This window comes from Tachyglossus aculeatus, chromosome 2 (assembly GCF_015852505.1).
Source record: "Tachyglossus aculeatus isolate mTacAcu1 chromosome 2, mTacAcu1.pri, whole genome shotgun sequence".
NCBI classification, from domain to species: domain Eukaryota; kingdom Metazoa; phylum Chordata; class Mammalia; order Monotremata; family Tachyglossidae; genus Tachyglossus; species Tachyglossus aculeatus.
The window spans coordinates 148,143,682-148,169,241 of record NC_052067.1 but is presented as its reverse complement, the minus strand read 5'-3'; the positions used below and the strand labels follow the sequence as shown (position 1 = coordinate 148,169,241).

General features: G+C 39.9%; 1 protein-coding gene across 6 annotated transcripts in view; it reads left to right on the top strand.

Moving 5' to 3' along the window:
* Window positions 1-25,560, top strand: part of KIF21A (kinesin family member 21A) — a 148,887-nt gene that overhangs the window by 45,570 nt on the left and 77,757 nt on the right. For all 6 annotated transcript variants that reach the window (XM_038759894.1, XM_038759878.1, XM_038759900.1 and 3 more), the window contains exons 2-11: window positions 5,571-5,793; window positions 8,718-8,900; window positions 12,052-12,201; window positions 12,858-12,992; window positions 15,111-15,278; window positions 16,438-16,553; window positions 19,619-19,814; window positions 20,528-20,717; window positions 21,701-21,764; window positions 23,996-24,199. In XM_038759894.1, coding sequence (XP_038615822.1) covers window positions 5,571-5,793; window positions 8,718-8,900; window positions 12,052-12,201; window positions 12,858-12,992; window positions 15,111-15,278; window positions 16,438-16,553; window positions 19,619-19,814; window positions 20,528-20,717; window positions 21,701-21,764; window positions 23,996-24,199 — 1,629 coding nt within the window. The remainder of the gene's footprint in view (window positions 1-5,570; window positions 5,794-8,717; window positions 8,901-12,051; window positions 12,202-12,857; window positions 12,993-15,110; window positions 15,279-16,437; window positions 16,554-19,618; window positions 19,815-20,527; window positions 20,718-21,700; window positions 21,765-23,995; window positions 24,200-25,560) is intronic.

The following is a 25,560-nucleotide window of genomic DNA, read 5'->3' as shown; positions in this document are numbered from 1 at the left end:
TCATAGTAGTTAATGATAATTATGATACTCGTTAAGTGCTTAGTATGTGCCAAACACTGAAATAAGTACTGGAGGAAGTAGCTACAAAATAATCAGATTGACACAGTCTCTGCCCCACCTGGGGTTTCCAGTCCTAAATTGAAGGTACTAGGATTTAAACCCCATTGTACAGTTGAGGAAACTGAGGGAAAGATAAATTAATGCCCTCCCTCCGCACATCCGCCAAGCTACCTCTCTTCCTCCCTTCAAGGCCCTACTGAGAGCTCACCTCCTCCAGGAGGCCTTCCCAGACTGAGCCCTCTCCTTCCTCTCCCGCTCCTCCCCATCCCCCCCCACCTTACCTCCTTCCCCTCCCCACAGCACCTGTATATATGTTTGTACATACTTATTACTGTTTTACTTGTACATATTTACTATTCTATTTATTTTATTTTGTTAATATGTTTTGTTGTCTGTCTCCCCCTTCTAGACTGTGAGCCCGCTGTTGGATAGGGACCGTCTCTATATGTTGCCAACTTGTACTTCCCAAGTGCTTAGTACAGTGCTCTGCACACAGTAAGCGCTCAGTAAATACGATTGAATGAATGAATGAAGTGGCTTGGCCAAGGTCATACAGGAGGTCAGTGGCAGGGCCTGGTTTAGGACCCAGGTCTTCCAGGCCCTTGTTATTTACCCCAGGCCACTCTGCTTCCTCTTATTTGAAAATATGGTGTGCCATATCTGAAAGATGATAGAGGACTCCTTTCACTCCACCATTTAGCGGTTCACATTTTGAAGGAAGGATGCTAATGAACGATGACTTCACCCCATGAATTTAGCACACTCCTTTTTCTGCCTTCTCTGGAATCTACCAGGCTCCATAGTTTCCTGTGTCCCTGTCCTCATTAAAGGGGTTGATAAGAAATGCAACAGGTGGATAAGCATTTTCATCCTGTTTGCTCTGTTAATGTGACCAAATTGCTATGTGCTCTGTTGAGTAGAGTGAATATTTTATTTCCTTAGAATTAGCAAGTTCTAAGGATTTAAGCAATTTCTAAAGGAATTAAGATAACAAGTATGCACCTCTCTGAATAACCAGGCAATAAGTGGCATAAAATCAAGCAAGGATAATGATACTTAACAGGGTAAAGCCATGGAATTTATAGGGGTCAAAGGTCATAACATTTTTTTTTTACTTGGGCTGTGTTTGAACCAACTCTTGAAATCAGTCAATCAATTGTATATATATGGTATTTATCGGAAAGATAGGTAAGGGGAAGACATATTATTTTGGAGGACTCGAAATGACATTTTGTCATTGAGTTGTATCTTCTGTATTGTAATTTAAACAGGAAGTCACAAATCATCATCACTGGTATTCAGTGAGCTCTTACCATGTGCAGAGTACTATAATAAGTGCTTGGGAGAGTTAGCAGACACATTCCCTGTCCTTAGTGAGTTTACAGTCTATTAATCAATCAGTCATATTTATTGAGTACTATCTTTGTGCAGAGCACTGTACTAAGCACTTGGGAGAGTTTAGTCCCCATTATAACAGGAACCTTCCCTGCCCGCAATGAGCTTACGGTCGAGAAGCAGCGTGGCTCAGTGGAAAGAGCCCGGGCTTTGGAGTCAGAGGTCATGGGTTCAAATCCCCACTCCGCCAACTGTCAGCTGTGTAACTTTGGGCAAGTCACTTAACTTCTCTGTGCCTCAGTTACCTCATCTGTAAAGTGGGGATGAAGACTGTGAGCCCCTTGTGGGACAACCTGATCACCTTGTAACCTCCCCAGCGCTTAGAACAGTGCTTTGCACATAGTAAGCGCTTAACAAATACCATCATTATTATTATTATTATTATTAGAGGGGGAGAGAGATATTAACATAAATAAATTATGGATATTTGGTGGTGTGGGGCTGCGAGGGTGGATGAATAAAGGGAGCAAGTCAGCATGATGCAGAAGGGAGTGGAAGGAAAGGAAAAGAGGGCTTAGTCAGGGAAGGCCTCTTGGAGGAGGTGTGCCTTCAATTAGGCTTCGAAGGTGGGGAAATTAATTGTCTGTTGGATATGAAGAAGGAGAGTGTTTCAGGGCAGAGGCAGAACGTGGGCAAGAAGTCAGTATTGAGATAGATGAGACTGAGGTACAGTGAGTAGGTTGGCATTAGAAGAGCGAATTTTGCATGCTGCATTTGTAGTAGGAGAGTAGTGAGGTGAGGTAGGGGTGGACTTGGTGGAGTGAGTGCTTTAAAGCCAATAGTAAGGAGTTTCTATTGGATGTGGAGATGGCTGGGCAACCACTGGAGTTTCTTAAGAAGTGGGGAAATATGGACTTGTAGAAAAATGATGCGGGCAGCAGAGTGAAGTATGTTATATTGTTATATCATACTCTCCCAATTGCTTAGTACAGTGTTCTGCACTTAGTAAGCACTCAATAAATATGATTGACAATTGTTGGTCTGGTATAAGTGACAGTCCTATTTATATTAATACAAATTATAGAATCCTGGAGAAGTTGTGAAAATGTGGGATATAATGGTGTGTTCAAGACTTTTCAAAATCTTTGGAATCGCGCAGTCCAAATACTTATTCTCTACCTCCTTCTTCCCAGAATATTTAAGGAATTTTGTCTGTATACAGTCTCCAAATTATGTTACAATGTAAAATTTTAAGTTTTTCTCCTGATAATTCCGATGAATGACTTTTTTTTAGTTTTGGAACTTACCTGATAGGTTTCAGTAGCTTCTTTCATTTTGCTATCTTTCATAAGTGACCTACTCAGTCTTTGTGGGAAATATAAGCATATAAAGTCATGCAGCATGATACTGGTATTCTAAAACTGGTTATTCTATAATTACATATGCATGTTTATACATGTGTGTGGGGGGTATATTCATTTGTGTGTGTGTGTGTGTGTGTGTGTGTGTGTGTGTGTGTAAACAAATACCCACACATAGAGGTTTGAGAATGTCACTGCTGAAGGTTGAATGGTATCCTATCACTGGGAGGGGCAGAGATGATAATAATAACAATTATAACAACAATTATAATAACAATAATAATAATAATAATGATGGTATTTGTTAAGCGCTTACTATAGTCCAGGCAGTGTTCTAATGACAAATTCACTCCCAAAATTCCCTTTACATCAACACTATTGCTATTTTGCTGGCTCTGCATTTGCCACCTGCAGTGCTGACTCTACTTTTGACTCTATCTTATGGTGTTATGTTTTTCCTGATATCTCTGTTTTAAAACAATCAAGCTATAGGTTTATGTCATGCTGGTGTGCCATTTGCTGTATTTCTTCAGAATATGCTTTATTACCCTTTTTTTAAAACATTCAAGTAAAACAGCATCCTTCCTTATTTATATTCTCTGTATTTCAGTCCCCAGAAAATTCCCCTAACCCTACCTGAGTACCGTCATCATTCTTTCTTCTCAAATGCCTGCTCCGTGGAAAAAAAAGTGATTCTTTCAATGTTGATGAAAAAACAGATTCCGGGTCATCACCGTATGTGACCCAAGAGCGTTTGAGCCACCAGAATCCAAGAGCAGATTAGAACCCAGGTTCTTCTGATTCTCCAGTCCCATGCTCTAACTACTAGGTCATGGTGTTTCAGTAGTAGTAATAGTAATAATATTAATGCTATTTGTTAAGAGCTTAGTATGTGCCAAGTACTGTTCTAAGCACCAGAGTAGATACAAGGTAATCAGGTTGTCCCATGTGGGGCTCACAGTCTTAATCCCCCTTTTAGAGATGAGGTCACTGAGGTGCAGAAAAGTTAAGTGATTTGCCCAAAGTCACAAAGCTGTTAAGTGGCGCAGTTGGGATTAGAACCCACGACCTGGGACTCCCAAGCCTGTGCTCTTTCCATTAAGCCATGCTGCTTCTATTGGTAGTACTGGTAGTGGTGTGGTGGTAGTTGTAGTGAAAAATAAGTAATAGTAGTAGTAAAGGTATTTGTTGGTTGTCTACTGGGTACAAAGCATTATACTAAGCTCTTGGGAAAGTATAACAAAGTTAAGAAACAGTATTGCTTAGTGGAGAAAGCATAGGCCTAGGACTCAGGAGACCTTGGGGTTCACCACCTTCCAACTGTGACCTGGGCAAGTCATTTCACTTTGTGCTTCAGTTTTCTCACCTGTAAAATGGTGATGATATGTCCATCTGTTCTTCCTCCCGCTTACACTGTGAGTTCCATGTGGGACAGGGACTGTGTCTAATTTTCTTAATAATATTAATTATGACATTTGTTGAGTGCCTAACCATTTTATTTGTTAAGCACTTACAATGTTTCAAGCACTGTCCCAAGTCCTGGGGTAAATATGTTAACCAGATTAGATGTAGTCCTACATAGGGCTCACGGTCTAAGTAGGTGGGGAAACGGAATGAGTCTCCATTTTACAGATGAGGAAACTAAGGCACCGAGTGGGTAAGTGACTTGCCCAAGATCACACAGCAGGCAACTGGTAGAGCTGGGATTAGAACTCAGGTCCTCTGACTCCCAGAATGCGGGAGGGAAAGTCAAGCAGAGGCCTGTCCATTCCATTCCTAGCTTGGCCAGTGGCTAGTGAGTGGAAGGCAATCTGCTACAAGTCAAAACTCATCTGTACTGGGCAGCAGCAGCATGGGAGAGTGGCAAGGGCGGAGACTCAGGTTTACTGCATAGAAGGAGGCAGTGGTAAACCACTTCCATATTTTTACCAGGAAAACTCTCTGGATACGCTACCAGAATGATTGCAGATGGAGATGGGACATTCTGGGAGACATGTGTCTGTGACGTCGTTATGGGTCGGTCATGACTTGACAGCATAAGACAACAACAACAACACTTCTTGTCTCTACCACAACACTTAGTAAAATACAGCTACTGTAATTATTATTACAAGACTTTTCCTGCCCATTACACTCTAACGGGTGGACAGACTGTGAGCCCACTATTGGGTAGGGACTGTATATGTTGCCAACTTGTACTTCCCAAGCGCTTAGTACAGGGCTCTGCACACAGTAAGCGCTCAATAAATACAATTGATGATGACAGACATAAGAATATGTACAAATGGGCATGAGCTACCTATCCTTCTGAACCAGCGTATCATCAGTTCTCTCTAATTAGATTGAAGGGAAGCTTCAGAACATGCTTCTCGGAAAATAAGGGAAGACACCTCTTTTCTCACCCATCTGCTTAGTTCCCGGTTTCGGGAGCTGGGATGAGGAAAGCTCTAGCCTTCTGAAGGTAGGCAGGCTGGCTGGCTGGTTCTTGGACATAAATAGTTATACTGAAAAATGGAGCTGGAGTTCCAGACAGGTAGGTTTCTCATCCTTCTGCCCCTGAGCCAGCAAGCTGCTCAAACTTGGAGAGCAAGGGCTCAACCACCCTCAATTTCAGAGAAATTCTACTTCAGTTGAGTGGCTTGAATGCCTTGAGAGTGATTGATTTCACATGCGTGTTTATAAAGTGGAATGTTTTTGAGTGTTGTTATGATGAGGGAATTATCATTTCATCATCAAATTTTTGAAGGTTTTTTTTAACCACCTGTTGCTATTGTGTTTAAACATTGAACTTACTATTGTGTTTATTTTTCATAGGATCCGACCTCAGCTCGCCAAAGAGAGAATTGAAGGATGCCATATTTGTACATGCGTCACACCTGGAGAACCTCAAGTGTTCTTGGGGAAGGATAAGGCCTTTACTTTTGACTATGTGTTTGATATTGAATCAGAACAAGAACAGATCTATGCACAGTGCATAGAAAAACTCATCGAAGGTTGTTTTGAGGGATATAATGCCACCGTTTTTGCCTATGGACAAGTGAGTACTGTATTTTGGAAGACTACATGCATATAAATAGCTTCAAACAATTTTAAATTTAAAATTAAAATATAAATAGCTTCAAACAATTTTAAAATTTTGAAAACAAGGCAGTTATGTATTTCTCCATCTACACCCACTCTTTTGGAGAACTCATTCGCTCCCATGGTTCCAACTACCACCTCTATGCGGATGATCCCCAAATCTACATCTCCAGCCCTGATCTCTCACCTTCTCTGCAGTCTCTCATTTCCTCGTGCCTTCAAGATATCTCTACTTGGATGTCCTCCTGTCACCTCAAGCTTAAAATGTCCAAAACAGACCTCATTATCTTCCCGCCCAAACCTTGTGCTCCCCTTGACTTTCCCATCACTGTAGATGGCACCACTCTCCTTCTTCTCACAAGCCCAAAACCATGGCATTATCTTGACTTCTCTCATTCAACCCACACATTAAATCCATCACTAAATCTTGTCAGTTCTAGCTTCACAACATTGCTAAAATTTCCTTTTTCCTCTCTATCAAAACTGCAACCACATTAATCCAATCACTTTTCTTGTCCCTCCTTGATTACTGTATCAGCCTCCTTGCTGGTCTCCCAGCCTCCTGTCTCTCCCCACTCCAGTTCATACTTCACTCTGCTGCCTGGATCATTTTTCTACAAAATCATCCAGTCCATCGTTCCCCACTCCTCAAGAAGCTCAAGTAGCTCCTGATCCACTTCCACATAGAACAAAAACTCCTCAACATTGGCTTTAACACACTGTCACCTTGCCCCCTCCTACCACATTTCACTACTCTCCTACTACAACCCAGCTTCACATTTGGCTCCTCTAATGCCAACCTTCTTACTGTATCTCAATCTCGTCTATCTTGCTACTGACCCCTCACCGACATCCTGCCTCTGGCTTGAAACACCCTTCCTCCTCAAATCTGACAGACAATACTCTTCCCCAAGAGGCCTTCCCTGAGTAAGCCCTCCTTCCCTTTTCTTCCACTCCCTTCTGCCTCGCCCTGACTTGCTCCATTTACTCATTCCCTCCTCCCAATCCCACAGCACCTAGGTTTATATCTGTAATTTATTTATTTATTAATGCCTGTCTACCCCTCTAGACTGTAAGCTGTTTGTGGGCAGGGAATGTGTCTGTTTATTATACTCTCCCAAATGCTCGGTACCGTGCTCTGCACACGGTAAGCACTCAATAAATACAGTTGAATGAATGAATGAATAGTTTGTGAAGAAAGTGATAAGTACCGATTTTAAAATTTTTTTGATATGATCAGGATACCAAAATGCAATATCAATAGCAACTACTGCAGGTAGCAAAGGCATTGGGGTACAATAGTCTATCGTTATGTACAATCTGCAATAGATAATAATAATAATAATAATAATAATGATGGCATTTATGAAGCACTTACTATGTGCAAAGCACTGTACTAAGCGCTGGGGAGGTTACAAAGTGATCAGGTTGTCCCATTGGGGGGCTCACAGTCTTAACCCCCATTTTACAGATGCGGTAACTGAGGCCCAGAGAAGTGAAGTGACTTGCCCAAAGTCACACAGCTGACAATTGGCAGAGCCGGGATTTGAACCCATGACCTCTGACTCCAAAGCCCAAGCTCTTTCCACTGCGCCACGCTTCACTTCTCTGGGCCTCAGTTACCGCATCTGTAAAATGGGGGTTAAGACTGTGAGCCCCCCAATGGGACAACCTGATCACTTTGTAACCTCCCCAGCGCTTAGTACAGTGCTTTGCACATAGTAAGCACTTCATTAATGCCATTATTATTATTATTATTATCTATTGCAGATTGTCTGTACATAACGATAGACTATTGTACCCCAATGCCTTTGCTATCTGCAGTAGTTGCTATTGATATTGCATTTTGGTATCCTGATCATATCAAAAAAATTTTAAAATCGGTAGTTATCACTTTCTTCACAAACTATTCATTCATTCATTCAACTGTATTTATTGAGTGCTTACCATGTGCAGAGCACGGTACTGAGCATTTGGGAGAGTACAAGTTGAATATCCAAGCTTGGTTCTCCTTTATTCATTCATCCATTCAATCGTATTTATTGAGCGCTTATTGTGTGCAGAGCACTGTACTAAGCATTTGGGAAGTACAAGTCGGTAACATATAGAGACGGTCCGTACCCAACAACAGGCTCACAGTCTAGAAGGGGGAGGCAGACAACAAAACAAAGCATGTAGACAGGTGTCAAAATCATCAGAACAAATAGAATTCAGTCATGTGCGGGCATGTATATGCACATACACAAACACACTCACTCTCTCTGTCTCTCTCTTTCTCTCTAGCTCTCACAAATGCTAAAACCCATTCACATGGGTGGTTTCAGCCAAGGTTCCTATGGGAGTTTGGAGCAGAGGTTCTGGGATTTCTTTCAATAGGTTGAGTGGCCCAAGATCTTAAACATTAAAAAACGCACGTAAAAATATTGAACTCTAAAACGGTGTAATTCCCCACCAAAGGGGTGATGAATCAGGTAGAGGAGAGGGCATTAGCTCCTCTTCTTTGTATTTTATGGGAGGGTAGTGGAGAATCAAGTCCCAGGCTCATCTCCTTGTTTGACAAACTTGTTGCCGCAGGAATTTATTTCCTCCCCTGGAGAGCTGATGGGAGAATGGAGGGTGCTAGTTATTATGTCTTGCTAGTCATTGTGTCTTCCATAACTGGAAGCTTCTGGAGTCAAGGAGCTCCTTGGCTTGATTTAAGAGACGAAGATAGGGCCAGACACATTTATTTTCATTTGTGACATCTGAATAATGGAGAGAGGTTTAGCTATTAACAGAAATGGCTTTTCATAACCTCCTGTTTTTTTCTTTTTCATGTCCATGGTGGTTGCTTTTTAAAAAAATTAAAATAAACAGTTCATTTCTCTGTTTGTTATTTAGACAGGTGCTGGCAAAACCTACACCATGGGAACAGGATTTGATGTCAATATCACTGAAGAAGAGCAGGGTATTATCTCAAGGGCTGTGAAACACCTTTATAAGTGTATCGAAGATAAGAAACAAGCTGCTATTAAGAATGGGCTCCCGCCTCCAGATTTCAAAGTGAATTCCCAGTTCTTAGAGGTAATATTAAATACTTTTCACTTATTTTCAACCGACTATATCGTGAATAGCTTGTTTTACTTATGGAATTAGTAAAGACAATTTTGTTAAATTATTCAAATTCCAGCATCTTAAAAGTGTTGATATTTTCCCCCTTAGACTTTTAAACAGTTTTTATGTAGAAGTTTCTTTTATTCAGTCCATTATTATTACTATTATATATGATATATGTTCTACATCTATATCAACGTTAATATTGAACATAATCAGGTAGCTGTTTTTAAAGCCGATTTAATTTTAACATTTGTATTCTCACTGAAAGGGCAGTCTGACAAAAAATACTGTGGATGATAAAATACATTTTGTATACTATACATTTGTCAGAAAAAAAACTTATTTAGAATTTACTTGTCACCAGAATGCCTCCTTTTTATTGAATTTTGGAATGGTGACTGGAACACAGGAAATTCATATTCATCAAATTAATAATACTCATTATTGTTGAAACTAGTATACTTTGGCCATTCAATGACAGATTGTCAAACAACCTGTGCCTAGTCTTCATCAGGAATTCTCAATTTCAAGAATATTGCATTTCTTCATTGATGAATTGCATTGTCAGAACCTCACTCTGGACAGTCTGGTTCTGATCACAATAAGACTAGTGTGCTCTGTCCAGGCAGGTGATGTTCTGATTAGATTATGTCCCCTCTCTCCACAAAGAAAGGGTCTCATTGTAACCAGAGATTATCTCCATCCAGATGATAATTTACCCCATTTAATTGGGGATGGGGTAGGTGTTTCAGGAGCCCATTGAAGTTTTCACCATCTGGTAGGAGACAGTCCATGTTTGATTGGAGATAGTTACTGATAGAGGTTCTCTCCTCCTGAAAGGATTCCACCTCATCGCTGGGAAAGGAGAATTTGAATTTCTGTTCAGTTCTTCCCTGTGCTAACCAAATACTTGGAGGAGGGGCAAGTAAGGCTGATGCAAGACATTTTCCTTGGGATGGCAGCATATATAAGACTATCACGGAAGGTTATCCTTGAAACAATGAAAACAAGTTATTATAAAATAATACAAATGTTGCCAGTACCTCATTTATCCACTTCCCGGTGGGAGGTCCAGGATATCGCATTACTCCAGGAAAGAGGTCATTGTTGCACATATATAACTCTGGTCCCGCGGGAGTGAGGGGATTTCACTCCCTGGGTGCCTGGCAGGAGTGGGGAGGTTGTTCTCAGCAGCAGGTCACCTTTGAGGCTCCTGAAGGGCCAGTAGCATGGTGATTCCTGGCCAGGGACTCCAATCTTCTACCCACCCTCCACTCCAGAAGGGGTGAGGTTTTAATAATAATGATAGTAATAATAATAGCAATTATAATAAGGATAATAATGATAATAATTGTGGTAATGGTTAAGCACTTACTTTGAGAAGCAGTGTGGCCTAGTGTATAGAGCACAGGCCTGGAAGACTGAAGGATCTGGATTCTAATCCTGGCTCTGCCACTTGCCTGCTGTGTGACCTTGGGCAAGTCACTTAACTTCTAAGTAATAATAATAATAATGATGGCATTTATTAAGTGCTTACTATGTGCAAAGCACTGTTCTGAGCGCTGGGGAGGTTACAAGGTGATCAGGTTGTCCCACGGGGGGCTCACAGTCTTAATCCCCATTTTTACAGTTGAGGTAACTGAGGCACAGAGAAGTGAAGTGACTTGCCCAAAGTCACACAGCTGACGATTGGTGGAGCTGGGATTTGAACCCATGACCTCTAACTCCAAAGCCCGGGCTCTTTCCACTGAGCCATGCTGCTTCAGCTGTAAAATGGGGATTAAGACTATGAGCCCCAGGTGGGACACAGACTGTGTCCAACCTTATTAGCGTGTACCACCCCAGCACTTAGAACAGTGCCTGGCACATAGTAAGCACTTAAATGCCACAATTACTATTATTATTATTATTATTATTATTAGTAACATTGTGACAAGTACTGTACTAAGTGCTGGGGTAGATACAAGATCATCAGGTCCCGCATGGGATTCACAGTCCAAGTAGGAGGAAGAACAGATATTGAATCTCCATTTTGCAGATGAGAGAACTGAGGCACAGAGAAGTAAAGTGCCTGGCCAAAGGTAAAGTGGCAGAGCCAGGATTAGAACTCAGGTTCTCCGACTCCCAGGCCTGTGAAACAGATTTACATTTCATATAGAAGAATAGATTGTTTTTCAAGTAGGTCTGTGCCAGGAATTTAGCGTTGAGAATATTTTCTCAGCATGCTTAAAGGATGTAACCAGTCCTTCTAATTTCCTGTATTAAATCCAAGGAAGCCCCAAGATCTGTTAACTTATACATGTCCATTTCAACTTATTAAGGTTTAGTTAGTACCAGTAATGAATTGAATAATGGGTAATTATTTATTGCTTTATATTTTTCTTATTTGAGTCAGTATTGAACTCAAATAAGTAGAGAACCAGCATGGCTCAGTGGAAAGACCACATTTTTGGGAGTCAGAGGTCATGGGTTCTAATCCCAGCTCTGCCACTTATCAGCTGTGTGACTTTGGACAAGTCACTTCATTTCTCTGAGCCTCAGTTCCCTCATATGTAAAATGGGGATTAAGACTGTGAGCCCCATGTGGGACAACTTTGATTACCTTGTATCCCCCCCAGCGCTTAGAACAGTGCTTGGCACATAGTAAGTGGTTAACAAATACATTATTATTATTATTATTATTATTGTTATTATTGATTTGTGAGTTTTTAACTTAGAACAAAATATCTCCTCTATAAGACAAGTTTCATTTTTATAGCTTACACGCCAGAGGAACGATTTAAGCCTAATTGTTAAGCTAGTTTTTCAATTCAGAATTGCTTTTTGACCTTGTTTTAATGTGTTTTTACTTCATTATGAATTGCTCGTATAAACATTGTTTCCCAGTGGTAGACAATTTCAGAAATCTGTTATTTTGAGGAAATAGGAATATCTTAATTTAAATCATTTAATTTTAAATTATTGCCTATGTTTCATTGACCTTTTGACAGTATTTATCAAATTATGAACTGTAGAAACAGTTTGAAATACCAAAAGCAACTTCCAAAAAAGTTTTTCTTGATGCAAGTATACTGATTCCTATATAAACTTAGAATTTTGGTACATTTTTCTTGGCTAGCTGTATAATGAAGAAGTGCTTGACCTCTTTGATACCACACGTGACATTGATGCAAAAAATAAAAAATCCAATATACGAATCCATGAAGATTCCACTGGAGGAATTTATACCATAGGCGTTACAACTCGAACTGTGAATACAGAATCAGAGGTAATGGTTATCTTGTTTTCAAAGTAGTTTGTGTATGAAATTATTTTACTTTCTTTCTTTCTGGAGAAGTGTTTTTATGCTAGCTGGACACTAGTTTCTATGTTCTCATCTCTAAAAAGGTTTCATGTTTCTATTCTTGTCTCAGTTTTCTTCAGTGTTTGTCTTTAGGGAAGGTAGGCATAATATTGGCATAATATTGACCTTGGAAAATTGGATGCCCTATTCAAAATAATTTTGTCATACTGGTTTTCTTTTTCCGCAGAAGGATAGACCAGAGAGGGAAGAAGGGGTCCCAAAAAGTTCAAGATGGGAGAATCATTTTTTACCACACCCTGACATTGCTAAAAAATTATAAAAAAAAAGCACTTCAGCAAAAGATACAGGGAAGGTTTAGTGACGCTAAACAGTTACTTTACTGAAATGACCTTGGATAGGCAACCTTATGTGCCAGAAAGTTAAACAATGAATTCTTGCCTTATTTTTCTTAGATAAATCATATTTGATAACCGTAGAAACTCAGCTTACAGTTTCATACATCATAATACTAACTGTACCTCAACACTAGTAGATACTTTCATCTAGTGTAGTCAGCAGAGAAGATTGATGGAGTTATTTTGCTCAAATATTGCTCTATCTCTTTTTTTTTCGTTTTCTAGATGATGCAGTGTTTGAAGCTCGGCGCTTTATCTCGAACCACTGCCAGTACTCAGATGAATGTGCAGAGCTCTCGTTCACATGCGATTTTTACCATCCACTTGTGTCAAACCAGAGTGTGTCCCCAATTAGACTCGGTAGGTATCTTACAGAAACAGCACAAATTGTCGGTAGTGTTCTTTTGTTGTGTGCTGCTCACATGGCACAATGACCCATTGGGGTAATGTTTTAAACTCACAAGACATTGCATCAATTACAAAGTGTTTCATTCTCACATTATCTAATCTATAGGCTGGCCAGTATAAGCCCTTGTGAGTTGATCGAGGGCTTTTGGCTCACTCATATTTATTAACTGCTAGAGGCAGCTTTTTAACGGATTATTCTTTGGACTTTTTTTAATCAATCGATTGTACTGATAGAGCGCTTTCCATGTGCAGAGCACCGTACAATGTGCTTGGGAGAATGCAGTGCAGTAATGAAACTGACACATTCCCTGCCCATAATGAGTTTACAGTGTAGAGACGGAGACAGGCATTAATATAAATAAATTAGGGATATGTACATAAGAGCTGGGTTTGGGGTGAGGTGTTGAATAAAAGGAGCAAGTCAGGGTGACCTAGAAGAGAGTGGGAAAAGAGAAAATGAGGGCTTTGTCAGGGAAGGACTCTTGGAGGAGATGTGTCTTCAGTAAGACTTTTGAAGGTGGGGAGAGTAATTCCTTCAGCCTGGAGTCTGTAAAAAGTAAAGATTAAGTAAGGGGTCATTTGCAGACTAAGGGATCTGCTAATTAAAACCAAAGCTGATTGAAAGAAAAGATTGTATCTGATCACTTGAGGGGAAGTCCAACACTTTGTTTTATGTATTATCAATTGTAATACACATGATGCCGTCACTGTAGATGGCACTACCATCCTTCCCGTCTCACAAGCCCGCAACCTTGTTGTCATCCTTGACTCTGCTCTCTCATTCACCCCTCACATACAATCCGTCACCAAAACCTGCCGGTATCACCTCCACAGCATCATCAAGATCCTCCCTTTCCTCTCCATCCAAACCGCTACCTTGCTGGTTCTGTCTCTCATCTTATCCTGACTGGGTTACTGCATCAGCCTCCTCTCTGATCTCCCATCCTCCTGCCTCTCCCCACTTCAGTCTATACTTCACACTGCTGCCGGATCATCTTTGTGCAGAAATGTTCTGGACATGTTAACGTCCCTCCTCAAAAATCTCCGGTGGCTTCCTGTCAACCCACGCTTCAAGCAAAAACTCCTCACCCTGGGCTTCAAGGCTCTCCATCACCTCGCCCCCTCCTACCTCACCTCCCTTCTCTCCTTCTACAGCTCAACCCTCACCCTCCACTCCTCTGCCACCGCTAACCTCCTCACTGGGCCTCATTTTTGCCTGTCCCACCGTCGACCCCCGGCCCACGTCCTCCCCCGGGCCTGGAATGCCCTCCCTCTGCCCATCCGCCAAGCTAGCTCTCTTCCTCCCTTCAAAGCCCTACTGAGAGCTCACCTCCTCCAAGAGGCCTTCTCAGACTGAGCCCCCTCTTTCCTCTCCCCCTCATCATCCCTCCCACCCTACCTCCTTCCCCTCCCCACAGCACCTGCATATATGTTTGTACAGATTTATTACTCTATTTATTTTACTTGTACACATTTACTATTCTATTTATTTTGTTAATGATGTGCATTTAGCTTTAATTCTATTTGTTTTGATGCCTTGACACCTGTCCACTTTTTGTTTTGTTGTCTGTCTCCCCCTTCTAGACTGTGAGCCCGTTGTTGGGTAGGGACCGTCTCTAGATGTTGCCAACTTGTACTTCCCGAGTGCTTAGTACAGTGCTGTTCTCACAGTAAGCGCTCAATACGATTGAATGAATGAATCAATTAATCAGTGGTATTTATTGTGCTTTTATATGTGCAGAGCACTTAGGAAAATGCAATAGGGTTGGTAGATATGATTCCCCATCCACAGGGACTTTAGGACTAATGTAGAGGTGCTGTTAGTTTCATTCATTCAGTCATATTTATTGAGCACTTACTGTGTGCAGAGCACTGTACTAAGCGCTTGGGATGTACAATTCAGCAACAAATAAGTGACAATCCCTGCCCACACCAGGCAGTTGGGGGTGAGGTGAGTATCAAGTACCTAAAAGTTACAGATCCAAGTGCACAGGCAACCCAGAAGGTAGGGTGGCTAGGAGAAATGATGTTTTAATGAAATATTTTGGATTTTTATTTTCTTGATTGTAGGAAAACTTGACTGATAACAAGATCATATCTGAATCACCTGCGATGAATGAATTTGAAACCCTTACTGCCAAATTCCACTTTGTTGATCTGGCAGGGTCAGAGAGATTAAAGCGAACAGGAGCTACTGGAGAGAGGGCTAAAGAAGGAATTTCTATCAACTGTGGACTTGTAAGAACAAAAATTGTTTTACTAAGCTATCAGTACATGCAAACTTTTATTTTGTTCAATCTCTTTTGAAGAAAATAAGTTAAAAGAGGGAAAATGTATAGATTCATGTGGCTGTGGTGACATTCATTTGGCAACAAATTAGAAATGCATTGATTTGGCTTTGATTATACGTCTGAGTGTAACCAATTACTGGATTGTTCTGGAACTATAATTGGGCTTTTTTAATTTGATAAAAACATAGCCTATCTACCTTTCATCTTAGTTATATATTTAATAAGCTTAAACAATTTGCCTTTACTAATGACCAAGTAAATATAGAAACTATTTTAAAATTCTAGTACATATCAAAATACGTTAGCACATAATAGCTATTTGACATTTTCATATTTGATTTTTCTAGTCTTTCACTTAAAAATAGATAAATGTAAGATAATTTGAGAAATAAAACAAATAATTAAGGATACATTGCTATGAAATAGGACTTGAACGTATTTGTAGTAACTAATGTTTCAATCAGGATAGACACTAACATCAGAACTTGCTAAATTACTTTTGAAAATTATTTACAAACCCTACCATCTAGTGGTATTTCTTGTTAGAGTTAATCAATCAATCAATCAATCATATTTATTGAGCACTTACTGTGTGCAGAGCACTGTACTAAGCGCTTGGGAAGTACAAGTTGGCAACATATAATGTTAATGGTATTCTGACATTTAATAGAGCTGAAATACATTTCGTCTCTAGATGCTGTATAATATTTATAAAGAAATAACTCACCCAAAGTAGATTTAGCATATGTTTTGTGTTAAAAAGTTTGTGGGTTTTTTTTTTTCATGGGCAAATGCTATTGCAATGTCAGAGGCTTAGTACTTATTTATTGTTTTATTAAATCAAGAAAAAACTCATCGAATTATTTGATGACACACCAGAAGTCTCAAGAATCCTCAGGCCAAATCTAAATTGGACAGATAATACTGTGATATGCAACAGGATTTCATCGTCTTAAAACAAGTACAATATAATCTCGAATTTACCAAATCCAGTAAATTTACTTTCAATCCAGAACTTAGATTTTTTTAAATTTTGAGTTGTGTTTAATTGGAGTGACTTTTATCCCTGAGATTGTTTTGTTAACATCATTTTTCATTTCTTTCAGTTGGCACTTGGCAATGTAATAAGTGCACTGGGAGATAAGAGTAAAAGGGCCACTCATGTACCATATCGGGATTCCAAATTAACAAGGCTATTGCAGGATTCCCTGGGGGGAAATAGGTATGAAAGAGCTATTCTTCTCTCATCTGTTTCTGAGGGCTGGGTTATAAGGATCCATTGACAGAGTTATTTGTGTTTGAGTGTATGCTGTTAATGTCATTAGTTTCAGAATTTATATTCCTTTAGGAGTAAGCGTTTTATAAATCCCATCTTAACGTTAATTATTTCCAAGTTCCGTAGTGATATTAAAATAGCAATACTTCAGATTTCAAATTGGTAGAATTTTTTTATATCAATTCAGCCATAAACCTAAGGGTAATTTTTTGGTTGATCATTAGTCAATCAGTTTTAGGGTCCCACAGCAGGGGTTTTACCTGCCATCCACCTTCTTCCCCTTCCTCCACCCCCGCAAGAGATCTCTCTGCAACCAGCATCCCAATCTGGGGTTGAACCATGAATCTCTTTGGGAGGGAGGCCTTGTATATGCCTTTGCTCCACTGTTGCTGCTAGAATTCTGGTCCAACCTGGGCTCACTGCCTGTCCTGCACTGTACCAACCAATGAGATAGACCCTCACCGTGGTGAAGTGGATAATAATAATGGTATTTGTTAAGCACTTACTATGTGCCAAGCACTGTTCTAAGTGCTGAGGTAGATACAGGCTAATCAGGTTGTCCCATGTGGGGCTCACACTTTTAATTCCCATTTTACAGATGAGGTAACTGAGGCACAGAGAAATGAAGTGGCTTGCCCAAGGTCACATGGCAGACAAGTGGCGAAGTTGGGATTAGAACCCATGACCGTTGATTTCCAAGCAAGTGCTCTTTCCCCTAAGCCACGCTGCTTCTGCAGTATCCCGGAATTTCTGCAGTCACTGGCCCCAAGCCGTTTTAATGGCACTCCCAGAATGTCTCTGTGGGACAGTCCCCCTGGAGCATCTTTGTGTAGGATGGGTCTGCTCTGGAAATCTTGCTCCAGCTCAGGACCCTTCCATTGATGATGATGATAATAATAATAATAATAATAGTAATAATAATAATAATAATAATGATGGTATTAAACACTTTTTATGAGCCAGGCACTGTACTAAGCTTTGAGATAGATAGATACAAGCAAATCGAGTTGGACGCAGCCCCTGACCCACGTGGATCAGTATCAATCCGCATTTTACAGATGAAGTAAATGAGACACAGACAAGTCATTTGCCCAAGGTCACACAGCAGACAAGTGGTGGATCCTGGATTAGAACCCATGACCTTCTGACTCCCAGATCCGGACTCTATTCACTATGCCAGGCTTCACTCTCTGTGTCTAACTTCTAGGCACTCCCAGGGACTCTATCTTAAACCCAGGACGCTGTAGCTTGGAGCCCTACTGGAAAGATTTCTGCTGTAAACTTTTTCCTCACTCTCTGGGCTGGCTTGTCATATCCTGCAGACCTCTATTCTCCCCATCTTCAAATCCCTTCTCAAGTCACATTTTTTCAGTAGGCCTTGCCTGACTAAGCCCCCATCTCTCCACCCTGTCTTCCCTCCCATTTGCATCATCTCTGTGTTTGTCTTTACCCTCTAAGCACTTAGATGTACCCCTAGTCTCTCCCCACCACCCCCCTGCAACATATACGCACACACCACATTGTTAAGATCTGTTACTCCCCTAACCTGCAATTTATTTTGTCTGTCTCCCTCTCTAGACTGTAAGCTCCTGTGGGCAGAGAATGTGTCTGCCTATTCTGTTATTATACTCTCCCAAGAGCTTAACAGCGTGGCTCAGTGGAAAGAGCACGGGCTTTGGAGTCAGAGGTCATGGGTTCAAATCCCAGCTCTGCCAATTGTCAGCTGTATGACTTTGGGCAAGTCACTTAACTTCTCTGTGCCTCAGTTACCTCATCTGCAAAATGGGGGTTAAGACTGTGAGCCCCCCAGGGGACAACCTGATCACCTTGTAACCTCCCCAGCGCTTAGAACAGTGCTTTGCACATAGTAAGTGCTTAATAAATGCCATTATTATTATTACTACTCTGTCCTCTGCACACAGTAAGCACTGATGGATTATTTTCATAATTGTCATATAACTTTTGAACATGTTCATGTATTACTGATATAAGTTCACATTTCCATCCTAAACCCCACCATTGTATCTTAAAGACCTCTTGAAAGACTATGTATTTAGATTTCCCTAGAAATTTCCAACATGATCCTTCTGAAGCCTCATGATTTTAGGTATGTAATTTGAGTATGAAGTGTACTATATTTTGGAGCTCTTGTACTTGTGTAGTAATAAATATGACTCCAGAAAGTGTAGAGAAAAATGTACATGTATATTAAATCCTGAAATAAAGCAAGATTAAAGTAGTGCACACATTTTCCTCAGTCAATGATTTTATCATCAGAAATTTTAATTAAGGCATATGCTTAATTGGAGGAACCAGGAAAATCCAAGAACATTATCAAACATTTACATCAAATGGTAAGAATATAATATGGTCTAGTAGTAAGAGCATGTGACCGGATATCAGGAGACTTAGGTTCAAGTCCAAGCTGACCACTGGCCTGCTATGTGTGACCTTGGCCAAGTAATTTAACCTCCCTTTGCCTTAGTTTACTAACCGTACAATGGGAGTAATAAGACTTGCTTCTATCTATCTTTTATTAAAAAAACTGAATAATAATAATAATTATGGTATTTGTGAAACTCTTACTAATTGCTGGGGTAGATACCAAGCAACCAGATCAAAAACATTCCCTTTCCCACGTGGGGCTCACAGAAGTGCTTAGTACAGTGCTCGGCACTCCGTATATACTCAATAAATATAATTGATCTATTCTGTTGTAAACGGTTACCTTGTTCATGATAGCATTAAACGGTTAATTGTGAAGGCGGTAGTACTCATGAGGTATATTTGATAATATTAGATCTTTGAAAATGACCTTTTGAAAAGCTTTTAATTTCCATTACAGGTTGTTTGAGATTTTTTTTTCCCAAAAGTAGATGTCTAAGATTATGATACAGAAGGAGTTTGCCATTTTTTGTGGACTAGAGCTGTATAAAGTTAAATTGAAGTGATCATTTATGGTATTGATTGGCTTTTCTTCAGTAAATCTTATTTCTGTTTGTTACTCACAGTCAAACGATCATGATAGCGTGTGTCAGCCCTTCAGATAGAGATTTCATGGAAACTTTGAACACACTGAAGTATGCCAATCGTGCCCGAAATATCAAAAACAAGGTCATGGTTAACCAAGACAGAGCTAGTCAACAAATCAATGCATTGCGTAGTGAGATTACACGACTTCAGATGGAACTCATGGAGTACAAAACTGTAAGTAAACGTGGCATCTATTCAACCTGCGTCTTGAGCTATGTCTTCAACCAACTCCAGGATGAGAGGATAATCTCCTAAAACACTACTCAGTAATATCAGTGGTTCCCACTGTCTTCTGGGTGGCATGATGGTCTTTTTCAACCAGTGCTGAAGCCCTGAACAAACGTTCTTGCTTCTAAAGATTTCTTGCCCAATTCTTCCCTCTCTCATTCCTAGCAGGGAAGTGTGATGGAGAGAAGACAGCTACCCATATATAGTCTCTTTCCTTTCTCGTGACTGGTGAGAAGGTCACAACATAAGGATTTTCTGCTGTAGACTTTCCTAGTACTCTTGGAAAGCGGCATGTCATAGTGGATAGAGATCAGAGCTGGGAGTCAGAAGGTCATGGGTCCTAATCCCAACTCTGCTACTTATGTGCTGTGTGACATGGGGCAAGTCACTTTACTTATCTGGGCCTCAGTTACCTCATCTGCAAAATGGGGATTGAGACTGTGAGCCCCACATTCGACAGGACTGTGTCCAACCTGATTAACTTGTATCTACCCCAGTGCTTAGAAAGGTGTTTGGCACATAGTAAGCGCCTAACAAGTACCATAATTACTAGTACTCCTCTGGGAATCAAGTTCACTGAGGGCCATTCTGCACTTAATTAGAATTTCTGCATATTGGACATATATCCACCAACTAGGAAATACTTTTATCTTCTTTAGGGGAAAAGAATTATTGATGAGGAAGGTGTTGAAAGCATCAATGACATGTTTCACGAGAATGCCATGCTACAGACTGAAAATAACAATTTACGTGTAAGAATTAAAGCAATGCAAGAGACTGTTGATGCCCTGAGAACCAGAATAACTCAGCTCGTTAGTGATCAGGCCAACCAAGTTCTTGCCAGAGCAGGTATTCCCTTTTATTTCACTTTCAAATGAACTTGGTAAAAAGGCTCCTAGAGGGAGAGAACGCCAGGGTATTTTCTGTTCACTGTGTAGTTGTTCTTTATATTCGTAGAACATAATTCATCTACAAATGGTATGTGTGTCCCAAAGGCCATGCAGAGCTCACATTCCTGGCCATACTATGCACATTGAGAAGCAGTATGGCCTAATGGAAATCCACAGGATGGTTGTAATCCCATTGTGGACAGGGATTGTCCCTCTTCATTTCTGTATTGTATTTTCCAAGGGCTTAATACGGTGCTCTGCACACAGTAAGTGCCCAATAAATATGATTGAATGAATGAATGAATGAGTGAGTCAGAGGACCGGCCCCGCCACTTGTCTTCTGTGTAACCTAGGTCAAGCAACTTAATTTCTCTGTGCCTCTGTTACCTCATCTATAAAATGGGGATTGACTATGAGCCCCATGTGGGACTTGGACTGTTTCCAACCGGATTAGCTTGTACCTACTTTAGCATTTACTACACTGCCTGGCACAGAGTAAGTGCTTAACAAATAATATAAAAAAAATCAAAAGTCTCTCCACTGGGTTGTCTTGGGTAATGTTTGCAGTGTGTGGCATTGTTTTCTCTCTTACCCCTGTTTCAGTACAAATGAAGAGTCACTCCTTTCTTTAGAGCGGTGTGCCATATCTTTCCTTGGCAATCGACTGAATTTTCAGTTGGAATGAAGTTCCATGTAAGACTTTGTTCAGTAACTCGCAAGTTGTGGGTTCTCCAATATAAAACATTGAAGCTTTAATATGGATCTTTCAAAACTCAAAATGAAGTGGTGGGTTTTTTCACTTCGAGTGTACTGTGGTCTCACTGTTATCAAGGATACACTTCAAAGCAAGCTAAAACTTAAATTATTACATGTCCAAAGAGATTGTAAACATTATGCTTTTATTCTCAGCTCCATAGAAATCTGTTTCTTTGTCCTTAACAGGTGAAGGAAATGAAGAGATCAGTAATATGATCCATAATTATATAAAAGAAATTGAAGATCTCAGGTATAATTTTAACGTTCTGTTGGCTTTGATATGAATAGTGTGTGTTTAAGTTATGCAGCTTTCTAAATAATCTGGCCGTTATATTTTAATAAATTCATTGTCTACTAGATGCACTACTCAACTGTAAGTGTTAAGATTTTTAAGCATTCAAGGAAAAACAGAGTTACATTCCCTGATATTTCAGTGATGTGCTAGTCTTGTTAGGCTGTAGTGGGTGGAAGATGAGGAAAGTAAATATAGAGTGGTACAGTATGAAAGTTTGTACTTCCGATAGCCTCCAAGTAATCGAGGTGTTTATAGAACTGCACTTAGTGTCCTTTTTAAAGTCATCTTTAGGATCTCTTGCCCCTCTCAGGGTCACACTGGAGGGTTTCCAGTAGTCTACCAATCTCAGCTACGAGACGGAGATGAAGCAGAGGCATACCCATTCCATTCCTAGCTTGGCTAGTGGCTAGCGAGTGGCAGGCAATCTGCTACAAGTCAAAACTCCCCCATGCTGGGCAGCAGCGGCATGGGAGAGAGTCGAGGGCGGAGACTCGAGTTTACTGTCTGGAAGACGGCAATGGTCAACCACTTCCATATTTTTACCAAGAAAACTATGGATACCCTACCAGAACGACTGCAGATGGAGAGCAGGGCGTTTTGGGAGAGATGTGTCCCTAGTGTAAAATGGGGATGAAGACTGTGAGCTCCCCGTGGGACAACCTGATCACCTTGTAACCTCCCCAGCGCTTAGAACAGTGCTTTGCACATAGTAAGCGCTTAATAAATGCCGTCATTATTATTATTATTATTAGTGTCGCAGTGGGTCGGAAACAACTTGAGGGTATAAGGCAAAACAAGACAAGGACCTCTTGAGAATACAAATTCATTTCTTGAATTACAATGAGATCTCCTTGGAGAGGTCAACTATTCCCAAATGGAATTTACGAGCCAGATGTTTTATGTCACCCATGACTTTTATCACTACTAAGAATGACATTTTTGAGTGCTCTCTCACTGTACTAAGCACTGAGAAAGTACCATAGAAAGAAGGGACATGTTCCCTGACCACAGTAATGTTATACCATTGATAGATCACAGTTTAATGGCACTTCTACAAAAGTTCATCTTGCTGTTGCCTGACTAATGAGAATTAGTAAATCAGTGGTAGCAGTTGTATATATCTGTAATTCCATTTTTTATATTAATTCTATTATTGATGCCTGTTTACTTGTTTTGATGACTATGTCCCCCCTTCTAGACTGTAAGCCCATTGTGTGCAGGGATTGTCTCTCTTTATTGCCAAATTATAATTTCCAAGCACTTAGTGCAGTATTCTGCACACTGTAAGTGCTCAGTAAAAATGACTGAATAAATGAATGGTATTTATTGAGCACTTACTATGTGCAGAGCACTGTTCTAAGTGCTTGAGAGAGTACAATACAAGAGAATTAGCAGATATGTTATCTGCCCATGATGAGTTTAAGCTGAGCAAGGAATTATGTCAGGCCTCATTTTTGGTAGTTGCTCACAAGGTATAGGCAGCAGTGTCAATTTGGTTCCAGTTAGTTAATTACTAGCACCTGATGACATAAACGAACAAGAACAGAGGCCAGGTTTGTAACTGAACATTTAGGATTATTCATAGGTATTTCTGATCACCTGCTTTTCCTACCCCATAGGTTATGAGTCTCGAATGGGACAGGGTTTGTGTCCCGTATGATTGTCTTGTATTTACCAGAATATTTAAGATCTTGATATTCACCCCATCCTCAGCCTGACAGCACTTATGTGCATAGCCATGATTTATTTATTTGTATTTATGTCTGTCTCTCCACCTAGACTGTTAGGTCCTTGTGGGCAGGGAACATGTGTACCAACTCTGTTGTACTGTGCTCTCCCTAATATTCATTCAATCGTATTTATTGAGCACTTACTGTGTGCAGAGCACTGTACCAAGCTCTTGGGACAGTACAATATAAAAATAAACAGACACATTCCCTGCCCACAGTGAGTTTACAATCCAATACTTAGAACAGTGCTTTGCACACAGTAAGCACTCAATAAAATCATTGATCGATGGCTTAGCAACAGTCCTATAGGTCATAGTTACTGTTTTATAAACATTGCAATGATAATAATACATTTTATGATAAAGTTATGAATGCTAAGTAACTGAAAACTAATTCATAGTCCAAACTGCTCCGAATTTCAATGTTACACATTGCTGCACTTTATTTTCTTTTGAGGGCAAAGTTATTAGAAAGCGAAGCTGTGAACGAGAACCTTCGACGTAACCTGACAAGAGCCACGGCGAGATCTCCGTATTTTACTGGATCATCAGCTTTCTCTCCTGCAATGCTCTCTTCAGAAAAGGAGACTATTGAGATCATAGATATAGCTAAGAAAGATTTAGAAAAACTGAAAAGAAAAGAAAAAAAGAAGAAGAAAAGGTAGTGTTCCAACCTCTTGTATTTATTTCCTTGAAAAGCAGTTTTTTACTATTTATAATAATAATAATAATTTTGAGTTGAATGTTGTGATTGAGCTATTAAACATCAGAGAAAATTTGTTGCATTCTCATGCATGAGTATATTTGTATGCATATGTTAGTAGTTAAAGTTAAAAATGATTTGAAAGTGTTTTCTGGTCAGAGTTGGGTTATTATTCTTATGGTTTCTCCTCATAGATATATTAGTAAAAATATTGAAAATTATTGTGCGTTGCCTACAATAGAGTAATCGGGTTTAAACAGTTTATTATTATTGGAAGTTCTTTCAGTGTTTCTTGGAATTGCTTCTTTTGCTTTCAGTATTTCTTACGTTTCTCCACGCTTACCATTTGGCTGCTGCTGTCCATTTCATTTTCTAATACATTCAAGTAGGCTCATCCACATTTCTAAATTTCTGTCTAGATGTTTAATTATAGAAGATCCTGGTACTAAAACTGATTATTATTAGTAGCTTTTTTAACTTTTCCACCAAAGAAGTTTCAGTGTGTCCCAGATTCATTCTTTCTTCTCCAGTGTTTCTCTATTCTCAAAGCAGCTGGATGCAGGGAAGAAGAAAATCAAAATCTGACCTTATGAGTGTGATAGCATATCAGCTAAACTAATAAAAGCTGGAGTGGGTATTAATTCTCTATTGCAGTCAAATTGAGCATGTATTCTATACTTTTGTGTGTGTATGTTTTATATCACCTTATATGCCAAGGAAATGAAATATCATTTTTGGCTAGATATTCAAAAGAAGACAGAAAAGCCATTTTGTGTCATTACTTTCAAGTAGTTGAACAAATGGTCTGATACATGTAGAGAGTACTCCAAATTTGAAAACTTTAAATCCTTAAAAGAATAACTATTTTATGTCCCTCTACATGTTAAGGGGAAGTTATTCGCTTGAACATGAAATTTTGAGAAGGAAATATTTTTGTTTAAAATGTAGAAGCACTATTTTAGATTGTGATGATATGGAAAACAATAGCTGTGAAAGGGGATGATGAAAGTAAGAAGTGAAAATAGTCAGTAGGTAGAAGAATGGTTGGGTGTAGATATTGTGCAACAATACAGTTATTTTTTAAAATGGTATTTGTTAAGCACTTACTGTGTGCCAGGCACTGTACTAATGGACACAGTCCATGTCTTAACATAAGGCTCATAATCTTAATTCCCATTTTCCAGATGAAGTAACTGAGGCACATGGAAGTTGTGACCTGCCTAAGGTTACATAGTAGACAAGTGGAAGAGCTGGGATTGGAACCCAGGTACTCTGATTCCCAAGCCCTTATTTATTCATTCATTCATTCATTCATTCAT